The sequence below is a fragment of the Pinus tabuliformis genome, chromosome 7, assembly GCF_031772625.1.
Source record: "Pinus tabuliformis cultivar Carrire ecotype Pingquan chromosome 7, CPIR1, whole genome shotgun sequence".
In the NCBI taxonomy this organism is placed as follows: domain Eukaryota; kingdom Viridiplantae; phylum Streptophyta; class Pinopsida; order Pinales; family Pinaceae; genus Pinus; species Pinus tabuliformis.
Window position 1 is genome coordinate 1,932,852,660 of NC_142293.1, and position 16,583 is coordinate 1,932,869,242.

Below are 16,583 nucleotides of genomic sequence, written 5' to 3' on the forward strand. Positions count from 1 at the left end.
CTTTGATGTGGAACTGGTTCAGGAATGATAGACATGGAATGAAGGCTTAAGAGTATCGTAGCATATATCAACTGAATGACTTATCTTGAACACATTGACGACACTGAATGGAGTTGGCAGCATTAACTCAAAACTGAAATCTCTGAAATGGTGTGATGAACCAAAAGACAAGCAGATTTCCCAACCCAACAGCCACGAAAATGAAGTGGAAGAGTGTCGTGTTCAAGAGGGACTCATTGCCATAATAGGTGGAGTATCCCATTTTCCTAATTTCCCCAATCATTGTTGGTCAGTACCTCTTTATTTTTTAACAAGTTTTAGGAGGATAACTTATGCTTGATCAGTAGGTTCATCCTTCAGATGAATCCCTCCAAGTATGTTTAACGAACGCTGTGAAGGAGTGGTTCGGTCCTGTCATGTTCAATGAGTCCATCGCTATTTGATGTTTTTACGAGTCCAGCGGAGGTGAAACTCGACATCTTTTTCATGTCTAGAGAGTTTGAAAAAGAGGCGAAAAAGAAAACTCCAAAGGTTCCTTTTTGTAGATAGTCTCTTGAGTCCGAAAAGGTAGAAAACAATACTCAGTAGAACCTCTTAGCCATGTTTGACTAAGGTATTCCTTTTGTGTAGATAGTCTAGCTCAATCTGGAAAAGGGTTAAACTTATATTGAGTAGATGTCTTTTCATTTACTTTAACGAGTTAGAAAAGACAAGCGCTCGACAATCTTTTCATGTTTAAGGAGTCTGAAAAGAGCTAAAAGAGGACTCCAGGGGATTCCTTTTTCGTAGGTTTACAGACCCTGAAAAAGTGATAAAGTTTGCTCCTTGGTCAAAATGGTCTGTTTCAATCCATACATTGTCAAATCCGTTAAAACAGTTGTCATCCTGCTCAAAACACCACAAAAGATTAAAAATACATGTTTCATGATAAATATGAATCATATTTAGATCAAAACATTAATAAATTAATGATGAAAATGACCATAAAATAGGCAAAAGGTAACTCATTTTTTCCATTTCACATTTACCTCTTGGAGGGTGAGTTTTGAGTGTTTTTCCCCCAATCCACTGCAGATGATTGCAACCAATCCAGTGGATCATTTCAAGCGCTGTCACTTCTAGGGGCCAAATAATAATATGTACATGTTGCGAGGCCCTCCAAAGGCCTAATAATGTCCTGAAGTGCCATACTGAGGAATAAATTCCTCATAATATGATGGATAAGGGGGTGGCCCCTTGTTTTCAAAGTAGTAGACCTTTGGTGCTCCCAGTGGGTCTAAGGGCACATAAATGACCCCATGGGTCTTCATATGAATCAGAGATGCTTCTAGATCCTCTGCAAGGGTCCGAGTGGTGGAATGAATGCTGCCATGATGTCGTACAAGTCTTGGGACACCTGCCAAGAGTGTGGGGCTATTGTGGGGGTCTGCTGGGCATAATGTACCAAACATATCACCATCAAGTCGATCGCTAGTAGTCTTTGAGCATTGATGAAGATTTAGTAGTCTTTGAGCATTGATGAAGATTTGTGGAGTGCTGTCCGTTGCTGTGGAGGCCAATGGCTCTCTATGCACACCCTATACGTGCCAATGTAGACTTCTGGGGGTTAGGATCTTGTATAGGGAGACCAAACCCAATTGGAAACCAGTTGTAATCCTGCATAAGATCCAATGTGTCCCCTAGGCTTCCAATACAACCAATCATTAAAATAATCGTGTAAAAGAGTTTACAAACCATGGATAACAAAGTGGGCACTTCATAAGGACATGCCCTTCCGTAGTGGGCCTTGGCATGTGCTAGTGTCTCCAAGCTCCAAAGGTGGTTAACCAAGTACCTTATTAGGTGGTTTCATCCAGTATGTCCAAGGTATATCCCTCTAATGGGGTGGCAAGTGATAAATAAGTGGAATGGAGTAGGGAATGAGAGGGGCAATCCTGGCCCATATATTGGGGCATAGAAGTAGCTAGATAAGGGGAAACCCACACCTGGTATGTAATGTGTAGGAGGGAGCAATCGTGGTACATTAGGTGCCTCAACGTTGATTTTTCTACCCTTTTTTATATGCCTTTTGCCTTTTATGAATTTTCTTTAATTAATTCCTTGGGGCTCAAAGGACAAGAGCATGATGTGTAAGATATAACATTGATTACCCCCTTTTAGGTAGGGCGGTTCTCCAGGGGACAATCATGGGTTCTTGAATGATAAAGGAGGCTCATCTAGGGCCTATGGAACTAGGGTGATGACCATGGATTGGGGTAGAGCTCATGTATTGGCTTTTGCCCACGTGGCCAATTATGCTTTTTTCTTTTTCTTTTAGTTACTTTAACCTTCGGGGCATCATTCTAGGCTTGACCCAAGGTGGAGGCAAGGGGTTAGGGAGGCTGGCCCTATGTGGACCCAAAATGGAAATGTGGACCCAAGTGGGAGAAGTGATGAATGGGGTATAGTGAGTGGAAAGGGAGTAATATATGCGGATAAAGGAGTGGGACCACGCACCCAAAGTCGGGGTTTCCCAAGTAGTACCACCCTAGAACCAAATGGTCAATAAATGAGATCCCATGGGACTAAGATCCAAGGGTAACAACCAAAAGAGGTCAAGGGGACAAGAGCGCAAACTAAGCCCACTCTTTTATGCCAAATCCCCCCATCAATCCATACCTAGAAGTATCCATGATAAGTAAACCCAATACTCAATTACCAAATGACAAGACATACCTTTAGATTCAGGAGGCCCACCTTTAAACATACGATCAATACAGGTGGGTGAGGCACCTCATGGTTGGCTCAGGTGGTAGAGAAATGGCACAATGAGCTAGTAGGAGGCGGCAAGGGGCTCTTGGTTGTCGGTTGAGGTTCATCATGGAGAAAAATTTCTCCTGGGGATATTACCCACGAATGGGTGGGTAACAGGCCATAAAAGAAATCTTGGCATATTTGCCAAGTGTGCATTCCTTGCACGCATCATGCTAATCAAAACTGCATGCTGGTAATCATGTGGCTATCGGTTGAAGAATCTTCAGCAGACCATGATGCAAGTGTTTCCGTGCACTTGTGGCAAAGTTCTCCATCATCTCTACTCTACTCACCACCTGCCTTGCTGCTAAAGGCTGCACATGTCTCAACCTGCAACCTGTAAAGGTTCTTCATCCTCACACTATTGGCTGCATTGATCTAGAAGCTAAGTGCTCGAGGTAAGACATACCTCTGCTGAAGATGACATCATTTCCCTTGTCCTCAAGGGTAGCTGCTGAAACAAGGTTCTTCTTCAAGCCTGGAACATAGAGAACATCATTGAAATGGAGTGGCTCTCAGACTCCCTCTCAAAGCTGATAGTTTGAACTCCCCTAGATGCGTACTTGCCATCATCTCTTGGCTCAATCTGAAATTACATGTCCTTCTCCTTTAACTGGCTGATATACTCCTTTTTCTTGGTCATATGAAAGGATGCTTCAGAATCAATATACCATGTGCTCCCGCCTATTGAGCTTGCCAAGCAAGCTATCAATGATAAATCTTTCTCAAATTGAGAAGCAAATCCATCTACCTCAGTTGATGCAGCCACATGATCCTTGCTGGATCTCTTCTTCCAATTAGGACACTTAGTAGCATAGTGCCCAAACTCGTGGCAATGGAATCACTTGATCTTGCTCAGATCCTTCTTTCCCTTCTGACTGGACTTGGCCTTCCCTTTGCCTTTCTTGCCTTTGGATTTTCCTGCCAAGGCAAAGTTCTCATCCTCTGTCTTTGTTGATCTACCATCTTTGGTCCCTCTCTGGATTTCTTCTTGAATGCAATCACTCCATAACCTTTCCCAACTAGGAAAATTTTTTCTTCCACTTACTGCATCTTGGATGCTACACCAGACGAATGAAGTCCTAGTAGTGCAAGACTCTCAAGGTCACTGTTTGGTACTGTCACACCCGCACCCCTAGCTCATCTCTAACTTGAGTGAATTTTGAAAGATATGTGATGATGGGCTCTCCTTTGCTCATCTAAATACCCTTAGCTTCTCCTTGAGAGCAAGCCTCCTGGCATCACTGGACCCCTGATGCAGATCTAGGATAGCTTTGAACATCACAAATGCTGTCTTCTTCTCATGGAGATGAGGAATAATATGATCTTTGACCCCCTCTAGAATAATCCTCTTTGCTTTGGTGTCATTCTTAGCATGTTGGGCCAACTGTCGGGGATCTTGAGGTGGCGCTAGAGCCTGTTTGATAAATTCTCCCCCATCATTATCTTTCAACACTATTGTGATCCTCTCCTTCCATGAGCAGAAGTTAGAGGTTCCTTCTAAACAGTGGTCTGATCTTAGTCCTTGGAATGCTACCCTCCTTGTCCAAAGAACTGCTCTTCAAAAACTCACAAACTGATTTCTGTGTGCTGGTCTTTATGTGGATCTCTGCTCTGATACCATGTTAATTTTCCACGAAATTATGCAACTGCTTAGCTGAATAATCTGAAACTAAGGCAATTGCAAACTGAAACCAAAATTTCTTTCACCAAGACATAATTTCTTAACACTTACAAGCAACACAGTCACACAAATCAACACAATAATTTTTGTTGGGAAACCCAACTAGGAAAACCCTCTTCTTTGCTGTAGAATTTATTGATAGAGTTTGAGCAATTAGATCTCTTACAAGGGTATATATAGTGATTGGATGAACCTGAAGTGGTGTGTCCAGACTCCAAAGGGTCAGGCCAACTTGATCTTTTGGAGGGCTGACTTGACATTCTTGGAGCCAAAAATTCAATTTTAGAAATTCAAAATTCCCTCTTTTGAAGCTGACATGAAGAACATGTCTTGTATTTATTATTACATATATTTGAAGGGCTAAAACATTAATTATGAAGACCGACCATAGCTACAAAATTTAACAAAGTGCCATTCTAAAATGATGAAGCCTATGTTGTGTGATTGCTAGTTTGGTAGGCTCTGTTGGGATCATGTGCAGACTCTGCATTTGACTCTTCTTCAGGGTGGAGTTCACTAGCTTGTAGTTTTGTTTGGTGCCTCAAGTCTTTGGACGCTCTTGTTTTAGTGGTTGGCAGTGGGCATTGTATGAGGATTTCTGCATTTTTTTTACTTGTAGTATACATGATGAATCATGAAAGTGTTAAACTTGCATTGAGTTCTTGAATGGGTCTGTTTTGCATTGTTTTGCCTGTTCTTAAATATTTTGCAGTGAAATGGATATGATTCATCTTATTGTGCAACTGTTTATATCACTTCTTAGAACTTTGGAAGCACTTGAGTATTTATGTTGCATATTGATAGATTGTTCTGTGTGATGCAGAAATTGATGAATACTATTCTGATGTAAGGTATGACAGAATTGCTATTTTAAATGCGCTTGGTGCATATTACAGCAACATTGGTAAAATTGAGACAAAGCAGAGAGAAAAGGAAGAGTTTTTCATCCGTGCAACCCATTATTATAATAAGGCTTCCAGAATTGATAAACATGAACCTTCTACTTGGGTTGGAAAAGGTCCGAAATCTATGTTTTCTTTTCAATTTCTTATTCATGGTTCCTAAAATTTCATGAGAACAGTTCTCTTGATGGGTTTTGAGAGGTTTGTTGGTCATGTATTCTACTGTTTGTGGCAAGGCCTATTTAATGTACTTGATATGTGGTTGTCTTGCAAACTGCCTTAATTCATTACATCTGCAAGTAATGGTGCCCTTTGATTTGTGGGAATACTATTATTCCATGGCTTTTATGTCACCTATAATAATACACCATTTGTGTTAATGTACTTGATAATACCTTGATTGACATTTAGTCCTTTAGTCACATGGCAGTGTTTTCTTAGGACATCGGACTGGTCAAGTATGCAGATCCGCAAATCACATTTACTTACAGTGAAAACATAATGGGATGTTTCAGATCCAAAGTTTCATCTAAATGTCATCTAACATTCCATACTTGCTTTCCAATAAATCAGCATATCAAAACAGCCATGAAACTTAAAATATGAGACAATGTCTGAAAATTCAGATCTGCAACAATATTATTTGTGACAGAAATGATACTATTTCTTACTAGTACAATATAAAGCCAAGTACAATACCGTAGCCTTTACAAAGTGTTGTTCCCTGGATTGACCCTATTAAAGGTTGATGCCAAGGCACCCAATGGAAGTTTAGAAAACTTCCCTGCTTTTGGTCCTAAGCTGGGTCTTGGACTAGAGGGGGTAACCCTCTATATGTCAGAAATGATAATTGCCCCAAAACGACCTCAGAACAATTGTTTAAAATGTATTGCCAGGTTAATGATGGCGTGTTTGATAAATGATAAAGGGTGAAGTGGAGACAACAAACAGTCTAATTAACACATACTCACCGAAGTACCTCCAATTGGCACCATCATTTCCGTAACATAGATACCTCAAGTTAAATAAGCGATAGATTAAGAAGAAGGATATGCCTAATGGATAATTCTGGTATTCATCAGCTTAGAGAAGGACATATATTCATATATTAAACATTGATGGACATCATGTTAGTATTTCCACATCCGTTTAATAGTAGAAAGCGTACTAAATTTATATCAAACAATTCATTGTATGGATAAAAACAATGAATCCAATCCTTGACAGATGTATCCACCATGACAAATTAGTGATAATGATTACTGAACCAATCTAGAAGTTCCAGGAAGATACATTAATTAAACCCTAACACAAACACCAAAAAATATTCAAGAAATATTATGTGTCTTTTTGTAATAAATTAGTGACAGGCTAATGATTTTAAGGAAAAAAGTCTAAACATGATCATAGTTTACGAATAATTATTTCAATGACTAAATTGTGATCCTTTACAGAGCTGTATAATTGCATGGAAAGAAAGAAAATGTAAACTGGATTGAAACTGCACCCTGGGAGATAAATCCACAATGGATGGTTAGACTCATAGGCTTGTGAAGGAGGGTTGTGGGTGTACAGAATAGTGTTGACAACTTCACGGTTGTGTAGAGTCCAGACTCGCGGAGATCTGAATGCAGAGTCTAGAGTTGCAGAGTAGCTTGGGAAAGCTGCTATTACAATTGCCACATGACCTTGGGAGAGAAGAAAATCATGGAGGTGGGAAAAACCACACAAAATGAGCCAAAAACCATGTGAAAAGAGCCTAGGTTTTTTTTTTCATTTTTTTAATCTTAAATTTTGAGCATTGAATTTGATTCAGTTGAATTTATTCGCTTGAATTTTGGGCTCAAATTTTGAATTGAATTCTGTTTGGAATTTGCTAAATCTGAGCCAAATTAATTTGATTTGCCTTAAAATTTGGTGAATTTCAAATTGCAAGCTTGAAATTCGTTGAATGCCTTGACCTAGGTTGCAAGGTGGTTGGACTTCACTGATGCGCTTGTCAAGCTAAGTTTCCACATGTCAAGTGTACCTCATATCAATATTGCACACTATTCAAGTAAGGCTCCTTAGCTCTAACTCCTCCAAATGTGTATTTGGTACAACGAAACTTCCATGTGGTGTGCACTCCAAACAAGATTCCCTTAAGGCAAGCTCTCAACCTGCTAGAGTTTGTCACATGGTCTTGGTGCTCCTACAATGAAATCATTTTCCTCTTAGTGCCTGGCACTCCTTCACGAGATAGCTTCACATCTTATGCCAAGGCCCCATCCGCAACATGGATTGATGTAGAAGATGTCAACTGCCAAATAAGATAACTAATTCCACAAGTGTCTCGTCTAGCACATATCCTAAGGTTAAAGCATCTATCTATAGTAAGCTACTCAAATTTTAATCAACCAAATTTTTTAAGATATAAGGGGCCTGGGTTTCACTATGCACATGAACCACACTCCTCGTGTGGTTTAAACAATTATCAAGCAACTTGGAACCTAACAATAAATAGCTCTCAGTGGTTTGGAATTCATTATTGTTAAGTAGTTACATATGTGTGCAATTGTGTGAGCATTTAAAGAAACTAGATTGCTTGAGAGACCTTAAGGAAAACCAAAACCTAGATGCTTTCTATATTCATGTAGTGTGCATATCATGGTGTGAAAAGGTTATGAGTTTGTGTCATGTAACTTCAAAGGTTAAGGCCTTTGAGTTTTTAAGAAAAACCATATTGGAGAGAAATTTCAACTTTTAATGGTCCATGTTTCTACAATTCAGTTATTTATTATAGAAATTACATCATGGGGGACTATAGACTAAGATGTTTGGGTTAGTGCGTTTTTTTATTTCCTTGACACGGATCTTTATGGAAATTATATAGGTAGAGAAATAGGCCACATATTTGTGTCAAGATAAGAATATAACATAATTATATTGATGTTCATGAATGACCACAAAGTCGGTAGAAAAGGTTCAATCTAGCAATGGCACATTGTTGGAGTTGGAAGCAACTCCTAGACGCTAAAGGATAAATTAAACTAGACTAAGCTATTAAATAAGAAAAATAGCCAAATGTAAAAGCATATACAACATGATAAACGACAACTCATCATCATCAATGGGAGTAGAAAGAGAGAGGGGGAAGAGGAAGTTCCCAAGATCATAGTATAAACAATATTGGAAGTGAATTAGGAAGATGAAGGCATCCTAAATGAATTTCCAAAGACATAAAAGTTGATACATTGCTTGGCAATGTTGTTAGGGGGAGAATCTTGGTATGAAAGGACTTGGTTGTGTAACTCTAGGATGAAATTGGGAATATTTGTTGATACTCTCCTATCACTTGATGTTGTTAGAAAAACGTTGGTGATGACATGGTCGATCTTAAAGTAGGGTGGGTGGGACATTGTATTGCATGAGAATAGGATCTTTGAAATAGCATGTTGGTTGGCGGGTTCACTAGTTAAGGGTCAAGAGGAGGTGTGTGATATAGATGTGTCATGGGTCTTTGGCTTTGCATGTTGCTTTCTACCACCAATTGTTTTTGTAGAGGAAAAGAAGGAAGTGATTAGCCTGATATGTTTGTTTTAAGTGGTCCTTGTTGTTTAAAAGTGTACCTAGGTTCGGTCTCCTAATGACATGTAATTATGACTTTATGTAATGTGATGTAAAGAAAAAAAAAATAAAATTATTGTATTGACTTGCTTCATGGGTTTCATGAGCAAGAGATTGTGTTTTTGAGTCAAGACTCCCATTGAAAGTCTCTAGGAATTATTTGTCATCTAGTCATAAAATGATAAAGTGATTGTCATGTAATGAAGTCATGTTACACTTTGTAAAAGGTCAAAATTGTCTATGTAAAGTATCTTCCAAGACCTTGTCACTTATCCTCTTCAAGTCAACCTACAACGATGGAAGAACATGCTAGAAGAAGTCGGCCTAACTCTTGAGATCATGTCGGCCTAAAGGACATGAGAAGAAATGTATATATAGCCTAACTCGACCTCACTTGATGGCAAGCAATTCGACAAGCAACTCGACATACACTTGGTGAAGAAGTGCGAAGAAGAAGGGCTACAAAGGGAAGTGCGAAGAAGAAGGGCTACAAAGAGAAGTACGAAGAAATGTAAGAAGGTTTCTTCTGGGGCAGCGAAGGAGGATTCTTCTGGGGCAGCGAAGACGATTTCTTCTGGGGCAGCGAAGGAGGATTCTTCTGGGGCAGCAAAGACGATTTCTTTTGGGCAGCGAAGGAGGATTCTTCTGGGCAGCGAAGAAGGCTTCTTTTGGGGCAGGGAAGGAGGATTCTTCTGGGCAACAAAGAAGGTTTCTCTTGGGTAGGGAAGGAGGTTTCCTCTGGGTAATTGAGATAGAGATCTAGAGACCAATATTCCCTAGAGGAAGCCAATGAGATCATAGAGACTGAGTTTCTCTAAAGGAAGTCGAGAAGAAGCAGTGTGAAGGACAGAGACCGAGTTTCTTTAGAAGGAGTCGAGGAGAGCAATTTGAGATCAAGAAAAGGAGGAGGCATAGCATTAAGGTTAGTGACTAGGTTCTTGGGAGGATACTGAAGTCAAGGGTTTGTGTCATGGTCTTGGTACTCATCAATTGAAGATCTAGAAGAAGAATTTTGATCGGGTTTTCCTCTCAAGAGGTGAGAGGTTTTGGCCATGGCTGACAAGCCTACATGCTGTGTCACTTGTAGTTGTCATTGATTGTGCATATTGGTGATTGCCTTGATGAAAAGAACACAATAATAACATAACAAAGAAAAGACTATATAGTATAAGCCAAGAAGTAAAAGTATATCACAAGTAATTATCAAGCAAAGAACTCTTTTAACTATTCATGCCCTATATTTCTCAACACTTGCAAGATATATCTCCTATGTCCTAACACTTCCTTCAGAAGAGAATTAAGAGAAACTAGGTACTTCATAACTCTGATTACTTTGTTTGCATGTGTGCGCCTTCATGTAACACTTGGTGTGTTAGTTTTTGGTAGCAGCAAACATGTGTTCTAGTCTCTATGGTGCCTATGAGGATAAGGAACACATTTTCTCCAATACCCAAAAAAGGTTTCTCAAGAAATACCTCAATTAGATTAATTAGCTAATTATCAATTATTTCCCTAAGTCTAACTTAGAAAAATTGGTTAATTAAATCAGATTTATTGAGGAAAATCGATTTTTCTCTTGATACTTCTAGAAAAGTCACTTGATGGGGTCAAGCTGATCTTAGTCATTAATTATGATTAGATCGTGGTCGTTGGTTGCTCAACGAGAGATTATAAGAGCAAGTTAATGTGGCCTTGGAGAAGACACAACAGAGACTCAGTGGTGTGATTTGTAGTGAGAGAAAGGGCATAGAGGGAGACACCAACAATGGGGTTTCAACAAAGACACTAGAGAAAAAAATTTCAAAGAAATTTTCCACATAGTTTCCAGCATTCTAGTGACATAAAAGGAGGCAAAATTTATTTGCAGAGAGGCCGTATGAGGAGGTGCACATTGCGAGTTACCTAGTGCGAGTTACAGAGGCTATAGATTGATTTCCAGTGCTGGGATTAACATCCGGAGGAGGTGTGACTGACTTCTGTGAGTAGCAGGAGGTAGTATGGTTTCAAAACAAATTTTCGAAGGTTGATTGAATTTTCTAGAGCCAATGGTACACATATCTAGTCACTAGTGCAAGAACAAGGGGAGGTGCGAATAGGTTGGGAGGTGGCCGACTTGATTTGTAGAGGAGTCTTTGTGTTTCTAGATTACTTGGAGAAATTATATGCTAGAGGTTTGCTAGTGAGAGGCAAGCAATTGTATTTTTCAATTTCACTGAAGAATTAATAATAATACCCTCATTGGGAGATCGGTTTTCCCCATGTTGGTGTTTTTCTAGGGAGTATTGTCCAAAAATACTGGTGTTAAATTTGTTGTGTGTGCATTATTTTGAATATTTTCTCAGTTCCTATATTTTATTTGTGAAAGTTGCAGTAGTGAATTAATCGTTATTTGTTGTAATAATTTCTGAAGACAAATAAACTGCATAAGTTAGAAGGTTAATTTTCGTTTGCTCTAATATAGGAAATTTCACATGGTGTAATCTCTCTCTCTCTCTATATATATATATAACTAGCATATCTGTTAATTTTGTTATCTAATGGATTTGAGTTTTGGGGTCATTGTCTTGATCTTGAAGCCTTTAGGTTTGTCATCTCTACCTACATAGAATATGAGTCACAACATTTGTAAACTCCCTTTTAGGATAAATGAGATTTTTGAACCTAGCATCCTCTCCTTTGAAGGGTTGCTCTCCTTAGCTTAGACTACTGACAACCTAGTCATTTCTTGTTGAATTGGGTATACTTTATCTTGTGAAAATTTCTGAATCTAACACATCAGAATCCCCTACTGCAATTACTGGTTTAACATCTCCTACTTGTTCTTTGCATTAGCAAGTTATTTAATTACATAATCATCGATGTAAACACTATTGCAGCCTACACATACATACAGATCATGAACTGTATGGACAATCGTCCCCGGGAAAACCCAATTCAGGAAAATTGGTGCAACATATAGAGTGTTTGTATTATTAAGTAGATTCTTGAATACACAACTAGGGTGCCAGATATGGCTCAGCCAACAGAGAATATCCTTGGCAAAAGTACCTCTATCTGGAGACAGATATTCCAACAAAGTCAACAACTGGATGATCAAACCCCAAAGTGACCTGACTATTCCCAGTGCTGGACAACGATGGCTGCTCTAAGCTTTGCGCTGGAACTACGTCACTCCTCTAAGAGTTGCATCACCGCAACAGTGAGCCTCCCTTGCTCAGAAAGTTGATTTTGCTGATTTGCTCCTTCGTTGCCCCACAGAATCTCCCCAGCACTGCCTTTAAGGCCCTGCATCACCTGCGTCAGCCCCTACAGCCTCTGTGGTGTCACCCTCTCTAGGACTGCGTTGTCTCTCCTGGTGCTTCTTTGCTCTCTGCTATGTATTCTTCGGTCTTGTATTGAAGTTCCCTTGCCAAATTGCCCCTCACTGCAACTCAGATCACTAGTTCGATTTTCTCAGCAAACCTCGCCCTAGAAAAATCGAACTCTTTGATCTCTTCGATGTATCTCCATCTGATCCTCAAGCCTCCTCTTATACTTTTCCTATTGACGAATCAACGCCCGAGATTAAGTCCCTATTCAACAACTAAGATTAGAATTGGCTTGACCCTCGTCACTTAGAACTTTCTCACCCATATTCTTACTAATACACATTAGTATTTTATTTTCCTAAGTTTAGAGTTAGGAACCCATAAAAAATAATAGTTATTTTAATAACTTCTTAGCTGGTTGGAATTTCTCCAAACGATTTATGGGTCTTGGAGATCTCACGTGTTTTAGCCCCTCCGCCAAGTTTCGGAGCTAGAGCACATCTGATGCTACCCAAAATCAACAGATCTCTCTTGACGCCTTTGTCATTGATGAAATTTCTTAAAATTTGGAATTCAAACATTTTACCTTTTAATTAGAGGTTTCTTTGATCTTAACTCTGTGAATTCAGCCTTAGGGATGTTATTTAATATCAACAAAACAACGAATATGGATAATATTTCAATCCTTAAAAACTCGAACCTATAGTCAATCATATCATGCACAAACCATATCTGAAAACCCTTACAACAATAAAACAAACCTTACCTACATCAATTGCTATGTTAAATTGCTCAACATAATTTCTATTATGTCAAATTAGTAAGACATATAGTTGTAAATTACAAATCATGAAGAATATAGATGGCTAAAAATCAAATATGCAATTTATTCAAGTATTGTACAACTAGAATTGTTATTAATATACATAAAATGAAGTGGTTGTACATACCATAGCCTTATCACAAGGTTAGTAAAATCCACTAGCTTCCCAAAACCCTAGATACGGAAAACAATGAGAACCCTAGCTTAACCAAGGAGCTCCAACACACGAGTCACTTAAAGAATTCCTCCAATGCGAGATATCTCTCTTTCACCAAATACACACTAGGGTTTCATCTCAAAACCCCAATCTACATTCTCCAAGGGTGGAACCCTAACCCTAGACATCAACTAACAGATTATTGTTAAAAATTAGGTTTTGAGGTAGGTGCACTTTTACATCATGCAAAATTTATGACAACAAATGAAAAATAGCCTATTAATGATGTTATCAAGAAAATATCCAAGGCTACTGAAAAGGTAAACAAGAGATAGGTTAACACAAAGTTTCTAATGGCTAAAAAGGCACAAAAAATCTAGGAAACCCTAGACATCATGGGTGGAAAATGCTCGAAATGATAAATTTTACCTTCCAAAATTAATAGATATAAGCCTTAATTTATGACTAACATATAGGTTAATTTGAACTAGTAAATGCAGATTTTTCCAAACCCTAATTGTAGTGTACAATAAAATAATAAAGGGAGAATAAATTTATTATGATCGATGCGCATAGACTAGTGCCTCCAATCAATTGGGTATATGGAGTCAAAGGGACGAAGTCAAAGGTAGAAGATGTTGGATGAAGAGGGGGAGAGAAAAAGTGGGTTCTCCACCAAACCCTAGCGATTTTAACTAAGAGGAGATTTAAGGTCAAGGAATGCAGTCTAGTTTCCTTGATGGATACCTAGTGACATGTTTTGCATATAAAAGAATTAGAGTTGACAAAAGGCATAACAAGTTTTTAAGAAGGTTTAATAAAATCCTAATCCAATAATTATAGCAAAATGGAAGAAAATAACAATAAACTTACTCCATTCATCCAAGCATCACCTCATCAATCCAAGAAAGTCTCTTGATGTAATAAATATCCTCCCCAAGACAAATTTGCTACCCTAGTGATCCATTGTGCCCAAGAGAAAGAGAGAGAGAGCTATTACACACTCTTTGCAAGAGAAAGATATGAGTGTGTGTGACAATGATTCAAGGAATCCGACTCACCTCCATTTATAAGAGAGGGTAACCAAGTCAAATTTCCGTTATTTTACAATAGAAGCTCTAAAAACACGACTTTAAGTGTTCGTAAGTTTAATAGGTTACATGTCGACCTAGAAGCTAGGTCTCAAAATGATAAAACATAAGAAAAATTCTCCTTTTACTCCAAACGTGTGAGAGAAAAGGCTCTCCCAGCATGTCATGATCCTCCAAGGTGAGTTATTCAATCAAGTTATGTGCTAGAAGTGGTCCAAAAGTGCTTCTCACTCAAAGTCACCTCATCAACATGAAAAGACACATCCCCAAGTGACAAGTCCTCAACCACACATCATCATCAATAAGTCCATGTTATCACCCTAGGGCATACAAGGGCGACGTTGCAAACTTAGGGCATGAAGTCATCATCAAGGAGTGTTCCATAGCTATAGAAGGAACAAAAGTCATCATCATCCTTAATAGGGTCCAAGAAAAAGGCAAAGTCCATCAAGAAGTTGCAAGGCTAGCATGGGGATGTCCTGGGTCCTTTGTAGTGCTGCATCAATCCTAGCAATGCTCTAGCTTCTTTGTTCAACATTTCAACTTTCATTGCTTGTAAGTGCTCTCATTTTAGGCTAGACGCCCTCATCAAGGTGTTGAGGAACTGCCAAGATATGTGTTGAGGAACATCAAATGTACTTGGGAAGAAACATCTAAGACATACTCTCAAAATCAAGTGAGATCATCATCATTAAGTAAAGAAACCATAAAAGTATCATAGTGGACCATACCTATTGCTAAAGGCCCACAAGTACTTCACACAAGCATTGCCTTCAAATGTCTTTCTAGCTGATTATTTGTAAACAAGTTGCCACACTTAGTTTTGAGAGGGCTATCCCAAGGCCACTTTAGGCGGTTCCAAGTCTAAGGAGAGGAACAATTCCTAGGTTGACCCATCAATCAATAGGTGCATGTGAGTAAAGTGGACAATATTGCAAAACTGCCAAGTATTTAGCTTTAGAACTTCAACTTAGTGTTTCGGGTCAATTTTGGGGCAAAAGAGGCCATGAATTGGAGAGCAAGGCTAAGGGAAGCAAAATTGTTGGGATAAAAAGGCCAAGATGATAGATCGGGGGCTGAAATGGAAAGAGGCCAAAAATTGAAAACCCGTGTCTTGATTTTTTTTCCTCTTCTAGATTTGAATTTTTTCGTCAAATCTTCAGTAAATGTCCCTGCAAAATTATCTAGAGACTAGATCTTACCCTCAAGGGCCTAGATCTAGCTCTTCTCTCACTTGATTCCTTGATCCAACTTGCAAAAATGAAAATAAAAACACCCAAACCCCAAATATATACAAAATACTAAAAATCCCCAAAACCCAAGTTAGAAAAAATAATTTACAAGTTAGATCTACAAAATTATTCACAAGATCTACAAATATACAAGGGTTTTAAAAATTTTAAATTTTTGAGAAAAATATTTTTATGGAGTTTTTTCCTTTGAAGAATGGCTAAAAATACTTTAGAAACCCCAATGTATACTATAGCCTTAGCGAAGATTTAATCTACCATATAAATATTTGGAATCCAAGCAAAATAGTGATTCTTGCCCAAGTTTGTGAACTTGGAGGCCAAGGACTGAAGTACTTGCAAACACCATGAATTTATCTCAAAATAATTTGTTAGATCACATGGGGAATCAAACCACGTAAGATTAGCCCAAAACTATCAATAGTACGGTTCTATCTCCATCTAATGAAAAAATAAATCTTACCAATATTCAACACAACATAGAGATGCCCGTAGTCAGCACATACCACAAATCAATAAGCAAGAACATGTTGAATTACACCCAAAGACTTTATTATGATTGAAAAAATAGTTCCCAACGAGACAATAGTTACAAAGCTGCTCCAGCATAAATTTTCTAGCCAGAGATCAAGATGCCTAGAGACTCAAATGACTCTCTAATTTATAGATAAATTCTCCAAATGGAAAAATAACGGTTAGTTTTTTTGTTCCTTGTCAAAAATAATTTTGGCCGTTGATAAATACTTCAAGATCTTTTAATATTGGCCCTTGATTTCTTATTTTCGAGGAATTTTTGAATTTATCATTTAGTTCTATTTAATTAGCTCAGTTAATTATTTAGAGTTAATTTCCTCAAAAATTTGACTTTGACTTAACCACCAACGTCCAAGGGTCCAAAATTTTCTTGGAAAAGACAATATTCCCTTTGTGGAAGACCTCTAAAAATTGATTCTTTCAAGACCCACAAAT

At 38.4% G+C, this 16,583-nt stretch overlaps 1 protein-coding gene across 1 annotated transcript in view; it reads left to right on the top strand.

Moving 5' to 3' along the window:
* The window catches only part of LOC149256221 (protein CTR9 homolog), a 168,311-nt gene that overhangs the window by 45,330 nt on the left and 106,398 nt on the right, over positions 1-16,583 (top strand). The window contains exon 3 of the mRNA XM_089460693.1: positions 5,301-5,495. Within this exon, the coding sequence (XP_089316819.1) occupies positions 5,301-5,495 (195 nt within the window). The remainder of the gene's footprint in view (positions 1-5,300; positions 5,496-16,583) is intronic.